Source organism: Narcine bancroftii, chromosome 1 (genome assembly GCF_036971445.1).
Source record: "Narcine bancroftii isolate sNarBan1 chromosome 1, sNarBan1.hap1, whole genome shotgun sequence".
Lineage (NCBI taxonomy): Eukaryota > Metazoa > Chordata > Chondrichthyes > Torpediniformes > Narcinidae > Narcine > Narcine bancroftii.
In genome coordinates, this window is record NC_091469.1 from 237,532,124 (window position 1) to 237,549,234 (window position 17,111).

The following is a 17,111-nucleotide window of genomic DNA, read 5'->3' on the forward strand; positions in this document are numbered from 1 at the left end:
TTTTCTTGGCTATTGTTTTTGGCTGTAAACCACTCTGGGACAAGAGTAAATAGAAAATACTACAGTAAGCTTTTCTTCTCCCCATCAGTGCTCCTGTATTATGTAAAATTTTAACTTACACCAAGCATTGTAATTCTTCTGGCTTCCTTCCGATATAAGACATTGTTTTCATTCTTCCTTATCACAATAATTGCTTAAAAAAAATGGAGCAGTTCTCACGCCTCCCATACCCAAACTGTTAACGTTTCCCAATCTACTTCCATCCCCGTTTCGTACCTCTACATCAACTAGAAATGTTTACCTTTGCCCCCATATCCAAAGTTGTTTGCCTTCCACCTGATTTCCACCCCCACCCTCTTTCCAAGCATTTCCACACCTCTCGACACCGGCAATCTATGTTTCAGTGAAACTACAGTGCCCTCCATAAGGTTTGGGTCAAAGACACTTTATTCCTCCTTTATTTGCCTGTGCTCCGCAGTTTTAAATTTGTAGTCAAACAATTCATATAATTAAATTTCACATTTCAGATTTTATTCAAGTTTATTTGTATACGTTTTGGTTTGAGCATGTCGAAATTACAGCACATTTTATACATAGTCCCCTCTTATTTCAGGACACCATAATATTTGGGACATTTGGCTTCTCAGGTGTTTGTGAGTACTCAGATCTGTTTTTTGCTTCATTGGTGCAGGTATAAGAGATCACCTTTGGAGTCTGTAGTTGCCATTTTTCTACACGAGGACCAGAGTTGTGCCCAATGATAGTCAAAGAAGCCAATATGAGGCTGATAAACAAGAATAAAATAGAAAGACTTAGCCCAAACCTAAGAATTGCCAAAATCAACTCTTTGGAACATCATTTAGACCTGTTGGACAGGTGATTGGGGTCTTTTCTTCAAGATGAGAATTCTTCTGCCATCAGCAGTGGAGATCTTCCTTGGACTACCAGCCCCTTTGCAATTACTGAGCTCACCAGTACACTCTTTCTTCTTAATGATGTTCCAAACCATTGACTTTGGTAATCCTCAGGTTTGCACGTTGTCTCTTACTTTATTATTCTTGCTTTTTATTTCAGCCTCATCATGGCTTCCTTGACTTTCACTGGCTCAACTTGGATCTTCACGTTAATGAAAAAAGGCAGCATGATTGGCGTAGTAGTTAGCGCAATGCCTTTACAGCACAAGCGAGAGGGACCTGGGTTTGAATCCTGCGCTGTCAGTCAGGTGTTTGTATGTTCTCCCCATTATTGCATGGGTGTCCCAGAGGCTCAGGTTTCCTCTCAACGTTCGAAACATACCAGGGGCGTAGGTTAATTGGGCGGCCAAAATATCTAAAAAATGTTAAAAAATGGCAAATGCAGACTCAACAGGTGATCAAAGGCTCAGAAGCAAGCCTAGCTCTTTTATACCCGCACCAATGAAGCAATTAAACATACCTGAGTACTCACAAACACCTGTGAAGACCAAGGTCCCAAACATTATGGAATGAAAGGTCCGTGTATGAAAAGGGCTGTAATTTCTACATGGTCAAGCCAAAATGTACACAAATAACCTTGAATAAACTCTGGAATGTGCATTTTAGTTAAATGTGAATTGTTTGACTACAAATTTAAAACTGTGGAGCAAATAAAGAAAATACCTGTCTTTGACCCAAAGATTATTGTGGGCACTGCTTATTCAACCAGAAACATTACTGGTTCCTCTAAAATGTGTACTTCCTTTTGAAAGAAAGGTAAGTACAATTATGTAGCTAATATTATATTACCAAAATAATTTGCAAATATTGGCTTAATTGTTGAATATAAAAGTGTTTTTGAATGATCAACGCACAATTTCCACTTATTCAAGTACTGAAACTCAGATACCTTTGAAACAGATTGCACCTATAATAAACATTTCAACCACACTAAGTGGCAGCCAAATTGTCCATCAACTGGCAGCTTTGACAAGCAGCATCATATAGTACTTCAAGGAATTTACTCCACCCTACCAACCACCCTTGACCCAATCTGCTTCACATACTTCCAAAACAGGTCTACAGTAGATGCCATCTTCCTAGCCCTGTGCTCAGCCAGGAAACCCTGGGCAACAGGACATCTATGTCAGAGGGCTATTCATTGAGTAAAGCACCAGCTTCAACACTATAGTACCAACCAAACTATCATCCCCAAGCTGTGTTCTCAACACCCCTTTCTGCAATTGGATCCATAACTTCCATCTCACAGGTCACCATCAGTGATGGTTGGTGCAGCACCTCCTTCATAATCATCCATAGCACCAGAGCACAATGATGTGTACTCAGTCCCCAACTACCTGTACACCCACCACTGTTCCAACTCTACCTGTATATTTGCAAAAGACACCTCCAACAATGACGAAAGAGAGAAAGAGAAATTTGTGGCTTGGTGCCAGAACAATCATCTCACCTTCAAAGTCAGCAAGACCACGGAGCTGCTTGCAGACATCTGGCAGAGGGGTGGAGCTCACTCCCACTTGTCCTTCAATAATCCTGAGGGGTGAGCGTGACAGCTTTACGTTCCTAGGGGAAAACATCTCCAGTGACTTGTCCTGGTCCACTGACATCTACACAACAGCCAAGAGAGCGCATCAGAAGCCGGAGGAATTTTGGCATGTTACCTTCATCTCTCAACAACTTCCACAGGTACACCATTGAAAGTACCCTGTCAGGGTTCATCACCGTGCGGTACAGACACTGCTCCATCCAAGAATGCATAAAACTGCAGAGGGTTGTGAACGTGGCTCAGACCATCACAAATACCCAGACTTCTCCATTGACCAGCCTCCTGAAGTGCTTGAAAAAGCAGCCATCACATTCAAAGATTCATCCTATCCCCACCACACTCTCTTTTTCCCAGGGACGTTAAATTATCCCAGTTTCAAGGACAGTTATTTTGCTGCCATCATCAAAAAACCCTCAAAGGAACCCCAAAATAGTGCATTTATGTGACCTTTTGTATTGGTTCTTGAATTTGATTCTATGTATGAGATGTCTACAGGCTTACTCACAAAACAACCCCTGTCACCGCAGAAGAAAAACAGAGAGGTGTATGAACCAGTGATCATTGGGGATTAGAGATGGATTGGTGAGCAAATTCCTGGGAGTCACCATCGTGGAGGACCATTCCTGGATACTAATGTCATCATAAGGAAAGCACCTCACCTCCTTCAAGTTTGCGGAGGTTCGGTTCGTCATCTGAAACTTCATCTAGAGATGTGTACTGTAATGTGCATTGACTGGATGCATCATGGCCTGGTTTGGGGGCACTAATAAAGCTTGACAAAAGGTAGTGAGTGAAACCCAGTACATCACAGGAAAACTCTATCATTGGGAAAATCTACAATCTACAATCATCAAGCATTCACACCACCCAGGACACGCTCGCTCTGTTCTTGCTTCTGCCATCAGGAAAGAGGCCTCAGTGCCACAAGACTCACACCGCCATGTTCAGGAACAGCAGCTACCCCTCCAACATCAGACTCCTCGACGAAAAACTCAGTCAGGGACTCATTTAAGGGCTCTGACTTTGCACATTATTTAATACCGAATATTTACTTTTTGTGAATTGCAGTCAGTTAGTTGACATTTCTTTCTTTGTTTAAATTCTTATCTTTTGTATTTGTATCATGTTCATGAATACAGTTCACAGTCACCAAGATGTAGAAATTCTGCCTAGCCTATAGTAAAAAGAATCTCAGGGTTATTATGTTATGTCAAGTATATACTCTGAAAATAAATATAAACTTTGACATCTTGGTAAACTTGAGCTTGAAATACCCCAAATTAATCTCGCAGAAAATTCACATGGAAATGTCACATGAGTCAAACGGCGTTTTGTTAGAAATGTCAACATTTCTTTGGAAGAATGCCTTTTCCTGGAACTTCAAAATGATTTCCCGGACACCAAAGTAACAAATACATCCATAGCCATCAGTTGTCTCCATTTTACGGTCTTCAAGCTCACAAATGAACCAGTGGGAGGTAGTGGTTCTCTCTTTGAAACAGGGCATCAACTTACCATGTGCTATTTTTTGAGGAAAGAATGGTTTATCAAGGCAATGCGGATGCTTTGGACAAATCAAGGGAAGCTTGTACACCAGACTGGTTTAATTAGCTATTAAGTACTTGTACATACAGAGAGCTTGTAGGGGTTTTCCGCATTAATCTATATTATTATTTGTCTTCCAGTCTCATTCAATTTAAATTGTGATATTTCAAGAACACCACAAAGTGGAGGATCAACTAAACCAAAGCAATATTCACCCAATCCAGCTCATTTCACATGAAGCCAACATGCGCATGGACCCTTTAAAACCAGCCTTCATTTAAAACTTGCCCTATTTTCTTCAGAAAGAGAAAATGTGATATTTTTCTTGTACACACATCAATATGTTGTGTGCACTTCAGAAAATACAACCTGATTGTGCAGTAAATGCAACTCATAACATTTGACAATAAAATTGAAAACCACATTTTTGAGCAGAACATTTGCTTCAGAATAGTAAATGGGGTGACACCACCAGCCGACTGCAGGGGGCGATCTCTGTACCTGCAGGAACATCACCGGAGGACAGACCACACCTGGCCGGCTCTCAATCAGCCGACATGACTAGACCTAACTCCACCCAGCCAGCTGTCAATCAACTGCCCGGGACATCATCCTGAGCCAGTCACTCAGGAGCCACCAGTACAGCTACCCCTGTAGCAGAGACTTTTAACTGAATAAAGTCTGTTGTACAGTCTTCCTTGAGTTTGTGTCTGCTTCCTGCTGCAGCCATGCATCACATTACCAATAAGCAGAAACATATTCAATGCTGCAAAAACATAAAATTTACTGCTGAAGAAGCTCAACTTTGTTGTACCATCATTGCACAGATTGCATTTTTGAAGTCTGGTATTAAACAGGAAGACAGCATGGCAACAAACTGTTGAATATAAAGCAGGGGTAAAATATCAGCCTGTCCCAACTGCATTTCCAACCCATACTTAAAAGAACACAGTGCACCCATCTCACACGAAAACTCCCCAAAAAGCAGAAAAACATGCACTTTGCTCCTTACTCATAACAAGCGTTTTTTTTCCTACCTCATTCTACGCATGTCGATCCAGATCAGTGCGCGATCAAAGTCCTTCCTTTAGAAAGGGTTGAACAGATTCGACTGCATTTTAATCAGCTTGTAATTAACTTGTGCCTCAGGCATGGCTGAACACACAAGCTCACGTAGTACAGACGGACAGCTGCAATTTTCTACAGCTCTTTCATCTACTTGCACGAGATCATGATGGCAGAAGAAGAGATGGTGGCACATAGTGCTGCTTAAGGGAAAATATTCCAAATAATTGAATTTCCATTTACCTGAAGTCTCTAGTGGAGCAAAGTCTCCATAGATATTACACATGAGGGTTGTCCCATCCAATGTCAAGAAAAACAAAGTGCTGAAGGAACTCAGCGGGCCAAGCAGAATCTGCACAGGGGAGGGGGGGAATGAGCTGGTGATGTTTCTGACCAAGATCCTACAGCAGGACAGAGTGGAGAGAGAAGAGAGCCAGTCTAAAGAATGTGGGGAAGGGTGAGAGAGGGGCCAGCAGACAACGGGGGATTGAGGAGCGCTGAAGGATGATGGGCGGATGAAAGGGAGAAGTTGAGAGACAGGGGCAGGTGAGTGACAGGTGGAAGCAGACAAGGGGGATAAAATGTCAGATGCAGCCAGATGGAAGCGAGGACAATAGATAGGGGGTGAAAGAGAGGGGGAGGGGGAAGAAAAGGCGATAGGGAGAGGAGAGGGGAGAAGGGAACAAAAGTGGAGAGAGAGAGAGAGAGAGAGAGAGAAAGAAAGAGAAAGAGAGAGAAAGAAACAACCACAGGGGATATTTCAATGAAAGTTGGGTTGTAGGCTATACAGGTAGAATGTAAGGTGGTCATTCCAGTGAAACACGAGTCTTGCAATAAAAACATGAAAATGCTGGAGGAACACATCGGGCACGCAGCATTCAGGTGTATAAGAGTCCATGATATAACAGGAAACACACTAGCATGGGGAGAGCATTGGCTGATTAGCCCGAACAGAGCTTCAGAACTCAGGGATGCCGGTTGTTATTGGTGTTCCACAGGGGTCGGTGTTGAGGCCTTCTTTTTATGTTGGGTATCAGTTATTTAAATTATGGAATAAATGGCTTTGTGGCAGTTGAATTTCAAAATGGGGAGAAAACTGAAAATTCTCAGAACTGCCTGAAGGTAAACTTGTAGGTTGAGTCGGTGGTGAAGAAGGCAAATGCAATGCTGGCATGCATTTCAAAAGGAACAGAATACAAGAGCAGGGAGGTGACGTTGAGGCTTTATAAGGCACTGGGGAGACCTCATCACTTGGAGGATTGCGAGCAGTTTCATTTAAGAAAGGATGTGCTGTCATTAAGAGAGGGTTTGGAGGAGGTTCACAAGGATGATTCCAGGAATGAAAGGGTTGTCGTATAAGGAACGTTGTCCTGTACTCTTCAGAATTTAGGAAGATGAGGAGGGAATCTCTTTGAAATATTTCAAATGTTGAAAGCCATTGACAGATCAGTGGTTCTCAACCTTTTTCTTTCCACTCACACACCACTAAGCTATCCCTTACCAATCACAGAATACTTAGTGGTATGTGAGTGGAAAGAAAAAGGTTGAGAACCGCTGTTTTAAAGCTCAATGCCTTGGAAAATGAAAGTTTGGTCACATGGTGGAGAGATGAAATGCAGGGATGCTAGAAATCAGAACTGGAGATCGAGCAGTCAACTTGCTAAATTATGGATGGTTGAGGTCATTGAGACAGAAAATGCAAGGCCATTAGGGACTAGAAAGCATGGCTGAGAAATTTAAAAAGTTACATAACTATGAGCTGAAAAGCCAATGTACAGAGAGAAAGAACAAATTAAACCCCAACTATCATTTTTAGATCAGTTTAAATTTCTAGACAGAACAAGGGAAGCTGGCTGAGAATGTGTGGGAATAACCGTGGCCAAAGGGACACATGGAGGATATTTCAGCAGTAGGTGAGTTGAGGCAATGCAGTGGTGGTAATTAACAGTCTCATTGCTGATGCAGGCACAGGATCCAGACCCATGATCAAGGTCAAATTATACACTGAAATTCCAAATCGTTTGGTTTCAAGTAGTTACCAGGGTGAAGCGGAGGGAAAATGGAATCTGTGGCTTGGGACCAGACTTTGCGAGCCGTGTGCTTCTGGTATTTAATTCAAATTGCCTAATAATTTCGAGGCAGCAAAGGACATCAAGGGGAAATATTGAATTAAACAGACAATGTTTCAGAAGAAGCTGCCGAGGAACCCCAGTGGAATTAGTGCAAAGAAGCAAGAGCCAACCCATCCAGGGAATGGCTGTGTAGAGATACTGGTAAATCATCAAGCCGTAAAAAGAGACAAGGTGAGACAGATCATCTTTGCCACCACTGATTTGACAGTGTGGCTTCTTCCTGAGATGAAGTGGAAATATGACTGAAGCGATTCAAAGACAGAATTTTATGCAAACAGCACAGCCTTTGCTGTGGATATGAGCTCTTGTGTAAAGTGCTAATTACAGAATTAGAAGATCAAGGTCATTGCCTGTGAAAAGATGACCATTGATGACAGCTCATGGAGGAGCCATGAAAAGAACTTAGATACTTTGCTTTTTGTCTTTGGGATGAGGAGAGGGGAATGTGACACTCTGATGGAGAGGAGGAAGGGATGCAAAGGCCAGGTAGTCTCAATTGCTGAGATAAAATCATCAATTAGTTCCTGATGCTTGGATTTGTGTTAAGAGTGAAATAGAGAGAGAGAGAGAGAGAGAGAGAGAGAGAGAGAGAGAGAGAGAGAGAGAGAGAGAGAGAGGAAACATGTTAAAAGTGTTGAGTTTGGAATAAAGAAGCTGGATTCCAGCACAATTTACAATTTGCAAATGACAGCAGGAGCTGCAAGGCTCATGTAGTTCAGCCAGACAATACTACATTACTTGGCTGGCATATGGTTGTGAAACAGGGAAAAGGAGATGAGGGTTGTGTGACTTGATGTGTGAGTAACAGAGTTAATAGGGAGTGTCAAAGATTTGATTTAGCAAATCTGGAGCTTCGTCAAGTGCAAATGTAAGTAAATTGGGAGAGAACTTGACCGAAGGTCAGCAAAGGTAGCAAGAGGGATTTTGCTGGACAGACATGGATGTCAGATGTGTCAATACTGACTTGCTCTGTAGAATTGAAAGTCAGGACATTCTTTCCACTCATCAGAGCCAAAGCTACTTTAAGATGGCCTTTAATAGACCAATCAAACCCTCTTACCTGGCCCTCCAAGTTCTGCCCCACTTTTTAAAATTCGGGCATTTACCTGTTTTTTTTCCCCCAGATTCACAATGAAAGGCCAGGGCCAAAAACATTGATGTTTCCTATGAATTCTGCTTGTCCTACTGAGTTTCGTCAGCACTATCTGACCTTTCAAAATGTTTCTACGTTAGTTTGAACACAATGCTTTGGAGTTTATTTAGTGCTTTTACTATAATACCAAAAGACAACTTCAAATATTATCTTGCAAGTGTATAAAGAGCTCATACATGGGACTGAAAGTATCAGAAGTGTTTCTCTTTATATAAATAATGCTTCAAGCCTTATTTACTAAAAATAATGTTTTACTAACTAATGAGTGAAATTGGTGGGGGGGGGGGGTGGGGAGAGAAGAGTGTCATCAAAATTCAAATTCTCAAAACACTGTGGAATCTTAAAAGCACAATAAATATTTGAATTTCTATTAGTTAAAGCAGTAGTAATCAGCCATTTTCCTTCCGCATTCCACTTTAAGTATTCCCTATGCCATCAGTGCTCTGTGATTAGTATGGGATTGATTAAGGTGGTATGTGGGAGGAAAGAAAAATTTTGGAAGCCACTGTTTTAATCGGACCTCATTGACTCATTATGTGTGCGGTTTCATAACTCCAAAGGAAATGGGCCAATGACATTTTTTCTCAAACAAAATATTTCAATAACAATTGGGTCTAGAATAATGATTCTCAACCTTTTCCCCCACCCCCACTCATATTCCACCTTAAGCAATCCCTTACTAATCACAGAGCACCAATGGCATAGGGATTACTTAAGGTGGTATGTGAGCGGAAAGAAGACGGTTGAGAACCACTGGGTTAAATGGAAAAGTTAAACACTGGGATGAACAACAGTACCAGTGAAACTCGAAATTCTGCAGATGCTGTGATTGTGATGAAAACACATTGATGCTCGAGGAACTCAGCAGAACTCAAAGCATCCATAGGAGGTAAAGATATACAACTGGCATTTTAGGCCTGAGCCCTTCTTAAAAAGGAGGCAGTAGCCTGAATTAAAAGGTTGGAGAGAAGGAAAAACCAATAGACAAAAGGTGATAATTGGACGTGGGTAGGACATGAATGGCACAATTTGTTGGGAAAAGGGTGGGTATGTGAATGCAGATCTGGAAACAAGGACAAGGAAAAGGAGAGTGAGAGAGACAGAGTGAGAGCAAAGGAGAAGTAGGGATAGATGGGGGAGGGGAGCTAACAGAAACTGGAGAAGTCTATGTTAATGCCATGCATTTGGAGGGTTCTCAGATGGGAATATGAGGTGCTGTTCCTCCAGTCTGGCAGTGCACAAGACCAGCACATGTCAGTGTGGGAATGGGATGAGGAATTGAAATGGATGGCCACTGGGGAGATCCCCGCTATTGCTGAGAAGCCCAACGGAGCATCTCCCAGTCTGTGCCCAGTCTCCCTAACATAGAGGAGACCACGGGAGCACCAGATGCAGTCGATGACTTCTGCAGATTCACGAGGGAAGTGCTGCTCCTCTTGGAAGGACTGCTTCACTCCTGAATGGCGATGAGGAAGGGTGCAAATGTAGCATTTCCCTGCAGTCACAGGGATTGGTGCCAAGGAGGCGATTGGTGGGGAGGGAGGACTACATGAGGGAATCTCGGAGGGAGCGGCTCCTTGTTGAAGGCAGATTGGGGAGGAGGGAAGGGAAACTGGGACTGGTGGTTGGATCATGTAGTGGGTGGTGGAAATGGCGGAGGCCAGTGGGGTGGTAGGTGAGGACAAGGGGACATAGTGGATCAGAGCAGATGAGTGGGTAATGGAGGATAGGTAGGTGAGGTAGTTAGAGGGGAAGCCATGATTTTTGAAAATGTTTCTTGAACAAGATTGCCAGACTAATTTAAAAAAAACTACTTTATTTTTTTTAGTTACATATTGGGAAACAGGGATGTATTACATCACTTGTACAGTCAGGCAGAGTTCACTTTATTAGTATTGACATAAAAGCGATGACTGCATAAAATTATTGGCCTAAACTGAACACAGCCACATTTTCTAATCATGACCAGGCCACGTCGTCAGAAGGATGCTCCTTTCTAGGCAAAAAAATGCAGCACTTGAAATCTTGCCATCAAGCTTGGGTTGGTGTACTGGTCTCCATTTTGGCCAACGGGAAAATGGTTGTAAAGATTACAGTCCATAATTACATTAATATACAACACACTTTCCTTGCTATTTGTGACAACATCATGTTGTGCACTCTGTACAGGCAAGAAGCCTACCAATTAAAGTAAATTAAACATGATGCTCATTGCAGGTACAGAAATAATACTGTACTTATTTTAATGCATTATGTAATTAAAGGAAAAAAGATTTGGTCAAATACTGCAGACACAAAAGTGGTTGCCTGCCCATTGTGATTTGCAGTTTCATGTTAATATTCTAACTTTTCTTCCAGTCTTTCTGTTCCAACACAAAGAAGTTTGCATGCAATGTATTGACACATTGCATCAGACATAATCCAGAATGCGACGATGTCAAGAATATGCAGTGCAGGATTGAAAGTGAAAACCGATATAAAACAGCTCATAAACACTGCACGTTATTGTAAGCCCCACCGATGTCTTTAAATATCTGTGGAAGCAAACTGTTGAGCAGAGGATGGAAAACCGAATGAGATGTTTTGTTGAACAGCTGATCTGTTCCTAATGCAGGCACTTTAAGGGTTTAAAAGGAAAGTACCTGGCCCACCTCCAACATGAAGTCTTTGAACAGCTGAATTGACAATAAGAAAGGAATGCTTCACATACAACTGCACAGTTTGGATACCACAGCTATTAAATGTAATAGGCAATATTATCTGGCCCATTTGTTTAACATTCTTTAGCTTTCCATCAAAAAAAAACTATCTTATGGATTAGACGTAGTGCATCCAAGTTGCCTGGCAATATCAAATGTTAGCCAGGCCATGCCTAAAATCAATTTAGGCCAAAGCATTTGGTGTGTTAATTAGTTCATTCAAAATACATTGTTCTCATTATCCATCATCACAGGTTATAGTCCACGTCTGACCCCACAGTGTTCTTCAAGGCCTCCTTACCTCCTTCTTTCTACAAGCTCTCAGGACATTCAGCATCTTATCAGTCCAAACAATACATTAGGAAGCACAGTTTACATATTACAAACGTGTCATAATATATCATACAATAAGCACATGCTGCCCCTTTCTACTGCATTTCTTCTCCATTTGGAGGTAAATAAAGCAGGTATTGTTGCCACACATGAATGTCTCGAGCCATCTCGTGTTGTGTACACTGTAATAGGGCAACAGCCACGATTCACCACCTGCCGAATCAACCTATTTCCTTCCCCAGAGAACCTCTGGAGAGTGGCTTCTAAAAAGGCAGGTGTGCACCGCATAAAAGGTAGTAACACTGAAAATTTTGTGCCAAGATCTTGACTTAAGATTAAATAAAAGATGATTGTAGAATGCACTACTTTTTTTTTGCCCCAGCTTCTTCAGCTGTTGAGATAATGGTAATCTTGACTTGGGTCCTCTGGATGGCAGACCAAATACCTGACTGTGCAGTTACTACAAATATATTCAAAGGAGCTCCTGGGGCGACAAATTAATCCACAAACTGTAAACATTACAAGATTCCTGCTTTCCAAGCATGAACCCCTCATCCAGAAACCCATTCCAGCCTGATTTGGTTAAAGTCACACTAATGTTTTTTCTTTGTTTCACACATTACCTGATTAAGGGTCCCTCCTTCAACCTCAGAATGTGAACACACAAACATAGAATGCGACCTAGTTCCATGATGAAATAAAAGCAGAATACCCACATAAAACAACCATCCAGATGACTGGGCAAAAACACAAGGAAAAGTCCTTTGATAAAGTCTGTTGCCACCGCAGGGATGGTTGGTACTTTTGTTTTATGAAGAGACAACAGATGAACAAGTAAGTAATTCTCCATGATCAGACGGCTTCCAGAGTCATTTGTGACGCTGAATAGTTTTCCTTTTCCTCCGCTTGAAGAAACAGCAGCACCTGTGTACGTTTGAGAGGGAAAACAAGATCACTTCAGGAATCTAATTCAACTGTAATTCATCAAAACTCTTGGAACCAAATGGGATATTTAGCAAATTCTATGACTGAGAGTCAGAGATGTTTGAATTTATGTACATTTTACAGAGTGGGACCAGGGATATGTTAGCAGATGGGAATGGAGGTGAAACAAGCATAAAGCACAGAAAAGAAGGCAAGACCAACCCCACGATGATGGGAAGAAAGAGACTGAGAGCTGTAAACGAGACCAAGAGGTACGGGATCGGGCGCCTGCCTACATTTTGCTCATAGCTCGATGAAGGGCTCAAGCCTGAAACGTTGCATATGTATCTTTATCATTGCTACATAAAGCACACTGCTTGACCTGCCGACTTCCTCCAGCATTGTGTTTCTGCTTCAGCCATGACATCTGCAGACTTTCGTGTTTCACTATGGATGGGAATTTACTAATTCTATGCAATATAAAGTTACACGAGCAATACATTTTTAACACCTTCGCTAGAAATGCAAATTTAGCTAAACATACTCGATTTTTTTAATCGTCTGAGTTACAACACTAGAATTTAAACTGCACTTAAAATTTTGCTGATAACGAAAACCTCAATGAAGGCTCACAGACACTATGCCCTTTTGCAAGAGATACACAGCCTCTTCCACCACAGTGGCACTAGCTGATGATAAGACTACAGAACCCTAAATTGGGCTCACCTTCCATTTATCCAATGGATCCCAGCAATAGTACAGCTGTCCTATCACTCCAATAAATAATTTATCAAGAGGCTATCTTCTAAGGCATTCAAAGATGATGCTTTCTTTTGAAGAATCTCATGATCATCTGAGTAGAAAACTTGCCTCAACTGTCTCAAAATTAGCCATGCTTATATTTAAACACAAACATATGAGAGAGACTGCTTCGGTACTGGTTATTTCTGTGGACTGCGTACACCCGAAGCTCAAATAGAGAAAGATCACCATCTCCAGTGTTCACTGGACTCATCTACAGTATTTCATCCCAAGGTACTCTCCTACACCCGCATTTCCAGCCCTTCATGTTGTGCTCCATTTCTCTCCACCTTTTTTTAAAATCTTTTTTATTTTTCACACTATGAACCACATTAACGAAAATACACACAAACATTTCCCTCTTGAATATACACAGTGTCATTTTCTCCCCTTCCCCCCTCCCTTCCCTCCCTCCTTCCTACCCCTCCAAACCCATTAAACGTTCAACATATGCAATACAATAAACCCATTAAACAAATGTCATCACACAATGAAAATAAACAAGAAAATTGTGTCATCTACTTTTACACACTGGGTCAGTTCATTTCGTCTTCTTCTCATTCTATCATTTTAGGGGGTGGAGGTCCGCGATATGCCCTTTCTGTTGTGTTCCCTGTACGGTTCACAAATTTGTTCAAATAATGTGACTTTATTTTTTTAATTAATATGTTATTTTTTCCAATGGAATACATTTATTCATTTCTATGCACCATTGCTGTACTCTCAGGCTCTCTTCTGATTTCCAGGTTGACATTATACACTTTTTTGCTACAACTAAGGCTATCATAATAAATCTTTTTTGTGCTTCATCCACTTTGAGGCCCAATTCTTTACTTCTTATATTATTTAGAAGGAAGATCTTTGGGTTTTTTATTATGTTGCTTTTTGTGATTTTATTTAATACCTGATTTAGATATTCCCAAAACTTTTCCATTTTCTCACATGCCAAATTGCATGTACTGTAGTTCCCGTTTCCTTCTTACAGCAAAAACATCTGATACTGTTGGGTCCCATTTATTTAACTTTTGGGGCGTGATATATAGCCTGTGTAACCAATTATATTGTATCATGCGTAACCTCGTGTTTATTATATTTCTCATATTTCCAGAACATAACTTTTCCCATATTTCATTTTTTATCTTTATGTTTAGATCTTGTTCCCACTTTTGTTTGGGTTTATAGCTTATTTCACCATTTTCTTTCTCTTGTAGCTTGATGTACATGTTTGTTATAAATCTTTCAATTATCATTGTCTGTAATCACATATTCAAAGCTGCTTCCTTCTGGTAACCTCAGACTGCTTCCCAATTTGTCCTTTAAGTAGGTTTTCAGTTGGTGGTATGCAAACATTGTATCGTGAGTTATTCCATATTTGTACTTCATTTGTTCAAATGATGATAAATTATTTCCCAAAAAACAATTTTCTATTCTTTTAATCCCTTTTCTCTCCCATTCTCTAAAGGAAAGGTTATCGATTGTGAAAGGGATTAGTTGATTTTGCGTCAATAATAATTTTGATAGTTGGTCATTTTTTTTTTTTTTCCTTTCTACGTGAATCTTCTTCCAAATGTTGAGCAGATGGTGCAGTACTGGTGAACTTCTATATTGCACCAATTTTTCATCCCACTTATATGATCCAATCTGGTTTTTCCCTTGTTTGATAAAAATCTGATAGATATCTTAATTGTGCTGCTCTATAATAATTCTTAAAGTTAGCTGCAAACCTCCTTGTTTGTACCATTCTGTTAATTTATCTAGCGCTATCCTCAGTTCCCCCCCTCTTTCCATAATAATTTCTTTATTATTTTCTTTAGCTCATTGAAGAATTTCTCTGTTAAGGGAATTGGTAACAGTTGAAATAGGTATTGTATCCTTGGGAAGATACTCATTTTAATGCAATTTACCCTTCCTATCAGTGGTAAATCTTTCCAATGTTCTAAGTCATCTTGTAATTTCTTCATTAATAGGTGATAATTTAATTTGTATAGATGGCCTAGATTATTATCTAGTCTAATACCTAGGTATCAGATTGCTTGTGTTTGCCATTTAAATGGTGATTCTTTTTTAAACTTTGTGAAATCCGCATTATTCATTGACATCGCCTCACTTTTATTTGTGTTGATCATGTACCCCGATATTTCTCCATATTCCTTCAATTTCCTATGTAATTCTTTTATTGATAATTCTGGTTCTGTTAAGTATACTATGATGCCATCTGCAAATAGACTGATTTTATATTCCTTCTCTTTTATTTTTATCCCTTTTATTTTATTTTCTGTTCTTATCAGTTCTACCAATGGTTCTATTGCTAAAGCGAACAGTGAGGGAGATTGTGGACATCCCTGCCTAGTTGACCTGCTTAATTTAAATTGGTTCGATATATATCCATTTACTGTCACCTTTGCCAATATACCCTGATATAATGCTTTAATCCAATTAATATATTTCGCTGGTAAGTTGAACCTCTGTAATACTTTGAATAAATCATTCCATCCTACCCTGTCAAAGGCTTTCTCTGCATCTAAAGCAACAGCCACTGTTGGCGTCTTATTTCCTTGTACTGCATGGATTAAGTTAATGAACTTACAGACATTGTCCATTGTTCATCTTTTCTTAATAAATCCAGTTTGATCTAGTTTTACTATTTTTGGAATGCAGTCGGCCAATCTGTTTGCTAATAGTTTTGCTATTATCTTATAAACTGAGTTAAGTGGAGATATTGGTCTATACGATGCTGGTGTTAGTGGATCTTTCCCCGTCTTTGGTATTACTGCAATTATTGCTGTCTTACATGAATCTGGCATGTTTTGTGTTTCTTCATTCTGGTTCATTACTTCAGGGAGAGGAGGAATTAGTAACTCTTTAAATGTTTTATAGAATTCTATTGGGAGTCTGTCCTCCCCAGGCGTTTTATTGTTCGGTAGCTTTTTTAATATATCTTGTATTTCCTCTATTTCAAATGGTTTTATCAATTTGTTTTGCTCCTCTTCTTGCAATTTCGGTAGTTCAATTTTAGCTAGAAACTCATCTATTTTGCCTTCTTTCCCTTCGTTCTCAGTTCGGTCGGTATAATTGCTTGTAGAATTCCTTAAAGTTTTCATTGATCTCTGTTGGGTTATATGTAATTTGTTTGTCCTTTTTCCTTGATGCCAATACCGTTCTTTTAGCTTGTTCTGTTTTAAGCTGCCAAGCCAGTATTTTGTGCGTTTTTTCTCCTAGCTCGTAATACTTCTGCTTTATTTTCATTATGTTCTTCTCCACCTTATACGTTTGTATTGTTTCGTATTTTTTTTTGTCCGCCAATTCTCTTCTTTTTGTTGCATCTTCCCTTGTTGCTAGTTCTTTTTCTGTACTTACTATTTCCCTTTCCAGCTGTTCTATTTCCCGACTGTAGTCCTTCTTCATCTTAGTTACATAACTTATTATCTGCCCTCTGATGAAGGCTTTCAATGCATCCCATAATATTAATTTATCTTTCACTGATTCCATATTTATTTCAAAGTACATTTTAATTTGGCGCTCAATAAATTCTCTAAAATCCTGTCTTTTAAGTAGCATGGAGTTTAATCTCCATCTATATGTTCTTGGTGGGATGTCCTCCAGTTCTATTACTAATAACAGAGTTGAGTGATAAGATAACAATCTAGCTTTATATTCTGTTTTCCTAACTCTCCCTTGGATATGGGGTCACAACAGGAACAGGTCAATCCTTGAGTATGTTTTATGTCTACTCGAATAATATGAGTATTCCTTCTCCTTCGGGTGTTGTCTCCTCCATATATCCAAATGTTGCATTTCCTGCATTGATTTAACCATAAATTTGGCAACTTAGTTCTTTCTGCTAGTCTTTTGTCCAATTTTATCCATCTTTGAATCCATATTAATATATTCCCCTGTGTATCTACAATCTTCAAAAAAATATCTTGCATAAACTTTTGA

General features: G+C 40.1%; 1 protein-coding gene across 12 annotated transcripts in view; it reads right to left on the reverse strand.

Moving 5' to 3' along the window:
- Positions 1–10,214: 10,214 nt before the first annotated feature.
- LOC138740513 (casein kinase I) overlaps positions 10,215–17,111 on the reverse strand; it is a 488,373-nt gene continuing 481,476 nt past the window's right edge. For all 12 annotated transcript variants that reach the window (XM_069893289.1, XM_069893305.1, XM_069893299.1 and 9 more), the window contains one exon: positions 10,215–12,371. In XM_069893289.1, coding sequence (XP_069749390.1) covers positions 12,317–12,371 — 55 coding nt within the window. In that variant the 3' untranslated portion in view covers positions 10,215–12,316. The remainder of the gene's footprint in view (positions 12,372–17,111) is intronic.